The 9441-nt window shown below is 44.9% G+C and overlaps 1 protein-coding gene across 1 annotated transcript in view; it reads right to left on the minus strand.

Annotated features, from left to right (window-relative positions):
- FAM129A (family with sequence similarity 129 member A) overlaps positions 1-9441 on the minus strand; it is a 103555-nt gene that overhangs the window by 11566 nt on the left and 82548 nt on the right. The window contains exons 8-11 of the mRNA XM_015412773.1: positions 7561-7748; positions 6511-6672; positions 4323-4433; positions 2019-2126 (exon numbers count right to left, since the gene is read on the minus strand). Of these exons, the coding sequence (XP_015268259.1) occupies positions 2019-2126; positions 4323-4433; positions 6511-6672; positions 7561-7748 (569 nt within the window). The remainder of the gene's footprint in view (positions 1-2018; positions 2127-4322; positions 4434-6510; positions 6673-7560; positions 7749-9441) is intronic.

The raw sequence follows: 9441 nt of genomic DNA on the forward strand, positions 1-9441 counted from the left end.
ATACCAGTGCCATCAGGAGGTCCACCAGTGGGGCCAGGACATTAGAAGCCCTCCCACTGTTGACACCCCCAAGCACCAAGATGACAGAGCATCACTTGCCCCAGAGTCCCTATCTATACCTTGTGGCTAATAGCCACTGATGGACCTCTGCTCCATATGCTTATCTAATTCCCTTTTGAAGTTGTCCATGCTTGTAGCCGCCACCACTTCCTGTGGCAGTGAATTCCAAGTGTTAATCCCTCTTTGGGTGAAGAAGTACTTCCTTTTATCCGTTCTAACCCGACTGCTCAGCAATTTCATGGAGTGCCCACGGGTTCTTGTATTGTGAGAAAGGGAGAAAAGTACCTCTTTCTCTACCTGCTCTTTCCCATGCATAATCTTATAAACCTCAATCATGTCACCCCTCAGTCGTCGTTTCTCCAAGCTAAAGAGCCCTAAGCGCCTTAACCTTTCCTCATAGGGAAAGTGTTCCAACCCTTTTATCATTCGAGTTGCCCTTTTCTGCACTTTTTCCAAAGCTATAATATCCTTTTTAAGGTGTGGTATGGTGTGGTATCGAGCAGTGACCTGGTAGCACTTTACACACACACACAGACAGACAGACAAAGCTTATCCAACCACACTAATCTACCCTATGGTAACCTGAAATAGGACTGTTGTGATGTGCTCTATGTGGGGCTGCCCTTAAAAGCAATGCGGAGGCTTCAAATAGTGCAGAATACTTGTGTCCCCGGGAGAGCGTTATGCTCCGCTGAGAACAATTTACTGTTAAACCCTGGCCCCCCCAAATATCCGGCTGTCCTCGACCAGAGCCAGGGCTTTTTCAGCCATGGTTCTGACCTGGTGGAACTCTCTGCCAAATACCTCCACAGCCCCGTGGGACTTAATGCAACTCCGCAGGGCTTGTAAGGCAGAGATGTTCCGCCAGGCTTTCAGTCAAGGATGGCAACGGTGCCATCATGGCTGGCACCCTCTTCTTCTTTTCATCCATCTTGGCACTTTGGCCCCCTCCTTGTCCTGCCCACGAGATGGCAACACAGTCTGGAGTGGGTACAAAAAAATCTTATCGATGCCATCTGAGATTATGTAATTGACTTACAGATTTTATTATATGTTAACATTGTTTTAACTGTTGTACATCGCCCAGAGCCTTGTGTGTGCAGGGATTGGGTGATTCACAAATCTAAAGTAATAAACAAACACACACACACACACACACACACACACACAAACAGCTCTTTCAGACTGGTGTTTAGCTGTGTTTGCAGAGCATAAAGACTGGCTAAAGTTCAAAAGCTGCAGCTGGGAGAACTTGTAGTGGCAGTGAGAGATAATTCCCTGGCCTCCATTCCGTGGCCACCTGGGGCGAGGACAAGGAAGGGTCTCCACAATCACGGCTGTGACTGCAGCTCATCACAGAAAGGGCACTGCATCGACTCAGTTTACCGGCTTGTACAGAAAACGGTTGGCATTGGGTTGGTCCTAACCTGGATGGCCCAGGTTAGCCTCATCTCATCAAACCTCAGAAGCTAAGCAGGGTTGGCCCTGGCTTGTGTATTTGGATGGGAGACCTCCTAGGAATACCAGGGCCATGACGCAGAGGCAGGCAGTGGCAAACCACCTCTGAAGCCTCTTGCCTTGAAAACTCTATGTGGTTGCCATAAATCAGCTGTGACTTGATGGCCCTTTCCACCACCACCGAAAAGGGAAAAGCGCTCAGAGGCTGCATTTGAGAAACCACATCCTAGAATGCCTGGAGCCCCAGCTGGCATTTGAGAAACCACATCCTAGAATGCCCCAGCGGCAGGAAATGAGTATGGCCAGGGTTTCATAAGTCCATTCTGGGATTTACAGACTGCATAACACAGAGCTGCAGTGTACTTGGCCTTAGCCCCGACCGTCAATAGTCTCTTAATTTCAGCAGTCTTTCAAATGATCAGGCTAACACAATAGCATGAGCATGTCATTGAGGCAAACTTTTCCTCTCCTTTTGACTCCCCTTCAGCACAGCAACCTACCGGTTTGCAAGCTGAGGCCAATGTCCGCTGCAGTGTAGGCAAAGTGATTTGGATCAAAGCATCTTCAAATATCTTTTTCCGGACAGTGCTGCTGTCATAGTCATATTGCTGTAGATGAAAAACAAAAACAAAAAATAAGACATAAAGTCAGCAGTAAAAAAGCCCAAAGTGCCTGCAACCTCTTGCCAGTTTCCTGTGGACAGAAACACTAATGGAGCTGCTTCCTTCACAGTTGTTTCTGTCTCTAGAAATCTCTGGGAATAAGGACTTTTTCAAAACTTCAGTTACCAGAAATAAATGGGCCTGACTGGGCCCCAAAAGATACCTTGTCCTTCTTTAATCAGTTGCATTTATTGAAACTTGGCACTTATCCTTGAAAGAGAAACAAATTCTATGTACTTGGAACTGAGAACCGCACCGATTATTATTTATACACTGCCGTGGCACTGTACAGAGTAATTTCCAAAAAAAGATGAGTTTCTATTCTCTTTTGATACAGGAGGCACTACATGCACATGCATGGAAATATAATTCCGGTGGGCACTTTTTGCTGAAGAAAAGCAGATACAGAAAAAGCAGGTACAGAAACCCAGTTAGAGTGGAGGAGTGCTTGAATATAGACTTCCAAACCATTAGAACACAACTACCTGAAGCCACAACAAGGTGCCTAATGCAATCTGGATGGGCACCTTTTTCCCCTGAAGAAACTGGTTTCGGGCTGAACCCGTTAGGAGCAAAGAAGGAACAGGTGGGGACGAGATAACTTTGTTCTTTTCCTGCCAGCCATTTTTGCCTCTCCAAATCAACTCCATAAAGCTACTTTCCCACCAGGAGAAATGAATTTGAGAGGGCAATTCAGAAAAGAAAAGCTGCCAACTGGGAAAGGGGTTCAGCACGTCACCACCTGAAACAAACACACACACACACACACACACATACTGCTGACCTGTTCATAGTGGGCCAAACCCAAAGGACCTGAGAAAAAGCTGCCAGTAAGCCTCTGTTATACGCATTTGTGTGAGAATATATAACAATGGTCTAATGACACAGAAGTCTGGATTCAAGCCCTATCAGTCAACAGTCATGAAGTTTCCATCCAATGACTCCAGATGTGTGCAGAGATACCTTTAAATATGACTTGTGGTAGGGTTTTTTTTGTTTTGTTTTTGCCCACAAACTTGCCCAGTTTCCCTGCCTTCACAGATCTCAGCAATCTGAATACTGGTATCAGTCATTTGCTTGTGGCCTGCCTTTTTATTAATTTTCAAATGAGTGTTTATCATATGTTCATGTATAACTTTTTTTTAAAAGGAAAATGTATTTTAGAAGAGCAGCAAAACTGCTCTGGGGAAGGAGGGGAGATGAGCTGCCGTACTCAACGTGCCAGTCAACAAACATTGTGCAAAGCCGGCTCCTGCTACAAACAGGCAGAACTGGTTTCCATACAGGTTAACCATGAACAGGAAGTTGTCCATCTGTACAACATGCTGTGTGTACACTTCTACAGCAGCTTTGCCACTCAAATCATGCACACCTGCGTGCAACCCTCAGACCTTTTAGGCCATCCATCCATCGCTTCTCTTGTTACTGTGAACTGAGGATGATTCACTCCGGTTATCTGCATACATATAATGCATATAACATATTCATAGAATGCCATGAAATGAAGTCAACAACAGAACTGGAAACTTCCCCCTAGAGTCTTCCAACTCCTAGGTTTATCAAGGAGCAAGTCACATTCAAGCAAGTAACCAGCAATGATTCTTATGTTGCATGTTTGCAGAAGCGAGATTCATTCTACCATATCAAGAGGTAGTCTTAAAAGTACAGCTGGCTCCTTGGGAGATCATACTGTACAGTAGAACCTTCTTGATAGCTGCTGACATGCATATAAAACAAGACAATAGAAAACTTTCAGTTAAAGTTTTATAGGAATTATTTTCTAATTAGTACAGGTTATGCCCGTTAAGATATCAGATCAGAATGTTCCATTCAGATGAGCAACCATGGCAGACCCTCATTGTGACGTGCACAGAATGTCTACAACAGTGTCAGGTACAAAAGGGGGAAACTGCACCTGCTTGAATCCTTCTCACCTACACAACTAGAACAGGTATATGAGCTCTGCTGTCCTCTTCGCATCTAAGCTGCAATTGTTGTAAGATGTTTGAAGACTCAAACACCAAAAAAGTAATAAATGTAAACAAGTGCGTGTGTGTGTGTGTAGGGGGAACACACCTTTGTTTTATATTAAGTGGACATTACAAACCTTTCTGTGCAAAGCGCAGGCAGAAAATAGCATACCTTTAGGACGCGAAGTTTGACTTTTTCAATGGCTGTTGCCATTCTGGCCATATCTTTCTGATGGCCTAAGCTGAGCAGCTGGTCAAAGGTATATACTGCATTTTCCATAAGCTGGCAGGGAAACATTGAAAAACAGATATCACATTTACAGACACCATGCTGAAATCGGTATCAACATCCATTAAACCCATGTGCTTATTAATGTACAAACAAAGGTACATATACTTAAAAGGCAACAGGCTGTTTGTGAAAGGGTTTGTTAGGCACTCCCAGGGCTCAAAGCAAGAACACTGTATATGAGTGGGGATCTATCCTGATGTCTATCTGGCCTCTTTTGGTTACAGAGGGAATGTGCAACATCAACCCCGCAATTAGCAACCAAATGAAGCCTTTGGATTAAGTGGTCTAGAATAAATACTAGTAGCCTGACAGCTAAGAATGGGGCCACGACTTGGGACAGAGTACCTGCTTTGCATGTGTAATTCCCAAGGTCGATCCCCAGCATCTCCGCTGATGCAAAAGACCGGAGATGATGCCAGTCAGATTAGGCAATAGTGGCAATGATAGACCAAGGGTCTGACTCAGTATGTTGTTCAGTCGCACAGTCGAGTCTAAATCTTCATGACCCTATGGACCACATCACGCCAGGCCCTCCTTGACTCAGTATAAAGCAGCCTAAGTATGGGGCAAGGCTCAGTGGTAAAGCACCTGCATTCCGTGCAGAAGGTCCCAGGTTCAATCTCTAGTTCAAAGGAGCGGGTGGTAGGTGAAGTATGACCACTGACCCTAGTGTGTCTGGGTAAACACAACTGACTTTGAAAGGCCAGTGGTCCGACTCTGAATAAGGCAGCTTCATGTGTTCGTGTGCCCTTGCCCTGGTCAGCATTTTCTGCATGCTGCAACTCAGCTTAGGAGCTCTGGATCTCAGAACATGTTCTCTAAGTCTGGATTTCGGTAGGGCTGCTCACACTGCTCCCTTTGCCCTTACTGGTTCAACAATTATTCAGATTTGGAAGGAGGGCTTTTAAATAAAGAAACCAAGATTCCTCCATGCGAATTGCCTAGCAACCTAAACATGTATTGGATTTTTCATGAGATCAGGATGCATCCAGACTGACCGGCAGTACCATGCCAAGCAGAGTTAGGTAAAGGTAAAGGTTCCCTTGCTCGAAAGCCAGTCGAATCCGACTCTAGGGTTGCGGTGCTTATCTCCGTTTCAAAGCCGAAGAGCCAGCGCTGTCCGAAGACATTTCCGTGGTCATGTGGCCGGCATGACTAAACACCAAGGTGCACGGAACGCTGTTACCTTCCCACTGAAGTGGTACCTATTTATCTACTTGCAATTTCTTGCTTTCGAACTGCTAGGTTGGCAGGAGCTGGAACTAGAGATGGGAGCTCACTCCGTCCTGCGGCACACTCGGGTCTCGAGCTGCTGAACTACCGACCTTCCACAGCCTGCAGTTCAGCGTCTTAACCACTTGAGCCACCGCAGCTCCCCAAGCAGAGTTACATTCATCTAAACCCACTGAAGTCAATGGACTTGGAAGGATGTAACTGTGCTTAGGATGGCACTGAAAGTCATCGAAGGAACACCTAGAACTAATAGCGTGAATCTACACCAAGACGTTTGTTCAGAGGATCAAATGAAAGTTCTTGTCTTTGTACACAAATGAGAGTTTTTATCTTCGTACACACACAAGAGCAAATAATTTGGGTCCGAACAGAGTTCTGCATTACCTTCTCTCTGCATTTAAAAACAAAACAAACCCCCCCCCAAAAAACAGCAATAGCAGATGAAGGGTGGGTGTGGACAGGCTGCTTACTTAAGCCTCTGGTTGTTTTTCAGCTCAACATCACACAAACAGAAGCCTCCTTCTTCCCCTGGAAGAGGATGCATATTTTCTCTCATAAGGGGGCAAAAGTAGCTGGGGAGGGGGTGATTTGAAGCCGAACAATACTTTAAAGGGGAAATATTAAGCAGCTTCTCCTCCCCCTCACCTTTCTGCCTTAGAGTACCGACCTTTTGAAGCTGCTTTTGGATTTAAAAGCCTAAAAATGAATAAAAAGCAGAATTTATTTAGTTATGTAGCTATTCTGAATTCAAATGAAGACCAGACCTGGGCTAATAGTTAAGGTACAAATGAAGACCAGACCTGGGCTAATAGTCAATATGTGAATCTGACTGTACCTCCTGCATGTGGTTTTGTGTCTGCTGAATAATCAAGTCAATATGGTAGAATTTGAAACGACTCTTGAGATCCTGAAGCTGCTCTTGCAGGAGGTTCACCTTCAGATAGCAAGGCTCCATTTTCACAGAGCTGTATGGGAGGCTCATCAGCAGATCCACGTTCTAGAGGAAAGATGGGTTTGCAAAGAAGAGAGAGTCTCATGAATGGTCTTACTGCAGGTTTCATATTAAAGCCTTATATGGCCTGAAGCACATTAGCTACAAAGAAGATCCTAGGTGTGGGGAACTGGCTGGAAATACAATGGTGAAGAATGACAGCTAAGAGATTGATGGAATGAAAGACAGACCAGATTTGGCTTTTCGGGACGATAACAGTGACATTAAAAGTACGTTATTCATAGCACCTGAGTTGCGAGTGTCGCCCAGGCATGAATAACTGATTTGCTCTGAAGTTATCAAGAAGTTTGCTGAGCCAAGGTATTATTGGCGGAACTGCCATTGGCTTAATTGCTCTGATGTCACAAAGAAAGGCACGCAGCCACCCAGTAAACGATAAGGGGATGAGCAAATCAGATTGCAGCCTTTTGAAGGATACCTTTTTCATGCAAACCAGTCAAGCAGTTTCTGTGTTTTTTAATGGAAAGGCACTGGCAAACCATATCTGCTTCTTACTTCCCTTGAAAGCCCCTTGCTGGGATCAGCATTAATTGGCTGCGTCTTGATGGCACTGCTTACACACATAGTGATATATCAATCACACACACACACACCCAAAGCCCTAAAAAGCCCTCCTGGTGGTGTGTGAGGGAGAACAGTGGCTACAGGCGGCTTATATATGGAAAGTGCAGGGAAAACTGCCGTGTGGATGCTCCGTCAGTGAAAGCTACAAAGAGAATGAACACAGCCATACTAAACTGCTAGGTCACATCATGAATTCTGGGTGGGGAAATCAAAATATGATCAGGAGAGAAGCACAGTTGCCCCAGGAAGGAAGTTATTGACCAAAACAGACTCTGTCTAAATAAACAATAAATCACGTAGCCATCTTACCTCTTTCAGCTTTGCATTATCATTTGTTGCTTGGAAGTCCTGGCTGATCTCATTGACTTCTTTTTCGAAAAGCAGACGGACTTCGCTAAACCCAGAGCTCACCGGACCCATCAGTTCCTCCAGTATGGAAGCTAGAAAGGGCTGGATGCTCTCACTACAGCATTTCTGGACAGAGTCAGCTACACTCTCTGCAGGTCAAGCAGATGTGCATTAGATCACCAAGAGGGAAGATACTTTATTTATTTATTTATTTATTTATTTTATTCAATTTATCATTACCCTAAGGCGATTCTGCATCTAGCATTTGCTCCACTTTTTCTCAACTGGGAGGGGAAAGTGCAGCTCGAAACCACATTCAAATACCTCAGGGCAATGCCATACTGACTGCGAAGTCACCCCTGTCTATACAGAAGGTACCATAAAATCCGATTTGTTGCGTGTGAGTGATTATAGAAGAAAATCTTCTACAGAATTACTACAGTAAACATTTTTGCAACTTAATTAAAAAAAAATCCGATGATCAAAGGAAGTGAAAGAAGCATGCAATGCAGAGGGGAATTTCTATTCCAACATGGTTTTTGTAAAACAATGGAGGGAAAAACCAATGCAGAATCAGCCTAAGAAACAAAATTCCAAGGTGGGGGTATGTAAAAATGTAGAGCTATGCAAGCGCAGGCTGGCTCAGTTTTGAATGGCGTCCACTAGTTACATGGAATAAAGTGAAAGAACTGCAATTTGATCGAGAGGTGAGGTCTTGGCCCTCATTCTAGACATTGGAGTCACCAGAAGGATGGGGCAGATTTAGCTCCCAACACAACAGTGTCTCAAGTAGGGTTGCCAGGCCTCTCGCTATGGCAGGAGGCCTCCTGCCAATCACTGCTGCTGTCTGCAGCTTCTCTGAATGGCAGGAGGAGAAAAATAAAAATGTAAAAAGTGACATACTCTGTGGTGGTATGTAACTTCCAGGTACAACCCGGAAGTGACAACGGGTAGCTCTAGGAATCATTGGGAACACAGCCGATGTCCCTATCCCACAACCCTCCTGATGGCTGCCAGGCAACCTAGTCTCAAGTGAAGCCTTTACTTTTTCCCTATAAGAAATGAATGGCTGTCATTCACTCACATGGCAGAAAATAAAATAAAGTACTACGCATGGGGACAAATATCACAGAATGGAGTCCTTGATCATGATGACGGCTTTGTCTGTAGGGAGAGTCACAGTGCCTGTTTTCCCATGGGGGAGGGATGAAAAAGGTGCCCCTGCTGCTGACGCAGTAGCAAGAAGGGCGACAGTGAGCATGAAGAGCATCAGCACACCCTGTTCTTGTGTTGCTCACTGCTGTCCCTGCTACCACCACCTTTGCTCCTCCCCTCGATTGTACTGGCACTGCTCACAAGGGCTAGCAACAATCGTCATGCTGGCCCCCCAGTAGCCAACCAATGCCACCTTTCCCCCTTTTTAGCTAAGCTATGGCAGGCCTGTAACCAGATAATTTTTATTGGGGGGAGGGAATAATGAGTACAGCGGTGGTCAGCCTATCATTATTTATTTACTTGATTATTTATACCTTACTAGGTATTTGCCAATTTTCTACTTGAGACTCAAAGTGGATTACATGGTGTAGAACATTGTAATCAAACACCATGAGAGATCCACCACCATCACACGACCCCACCACTGTACCATCACTACTGTATTACCATCACCACACCATCGTTGTTGCACCACCACCACCAATTGATTAGACAACATCGGGGTTTGTGATGGCCCTGTGACAAGATATTTATAATATCACATGGAACCATACTACTGAATTGAGTCTAACATTCCCGAGATGCCATGGGATTGGGACTACCATCCCCAGGATACCATTTTGTGAT

This window comes from Gekko japonicus, unplaced genomic scaffold (genome assembly GCF_001447785.1).
Source record: "Gekko japonicus isolate JY-2015 unplaced genomic scaffold, Gekko_japonicus_V1.1 scaffold793, whole genome shotgun sequence".
In the NCBI taxonomy this organism is placed as follows: Eukaryota; Metazoa; Chordata; class Lepidosauria; order Squamata; family Gekkonidae; genus Gekko; species Gekko japonicus.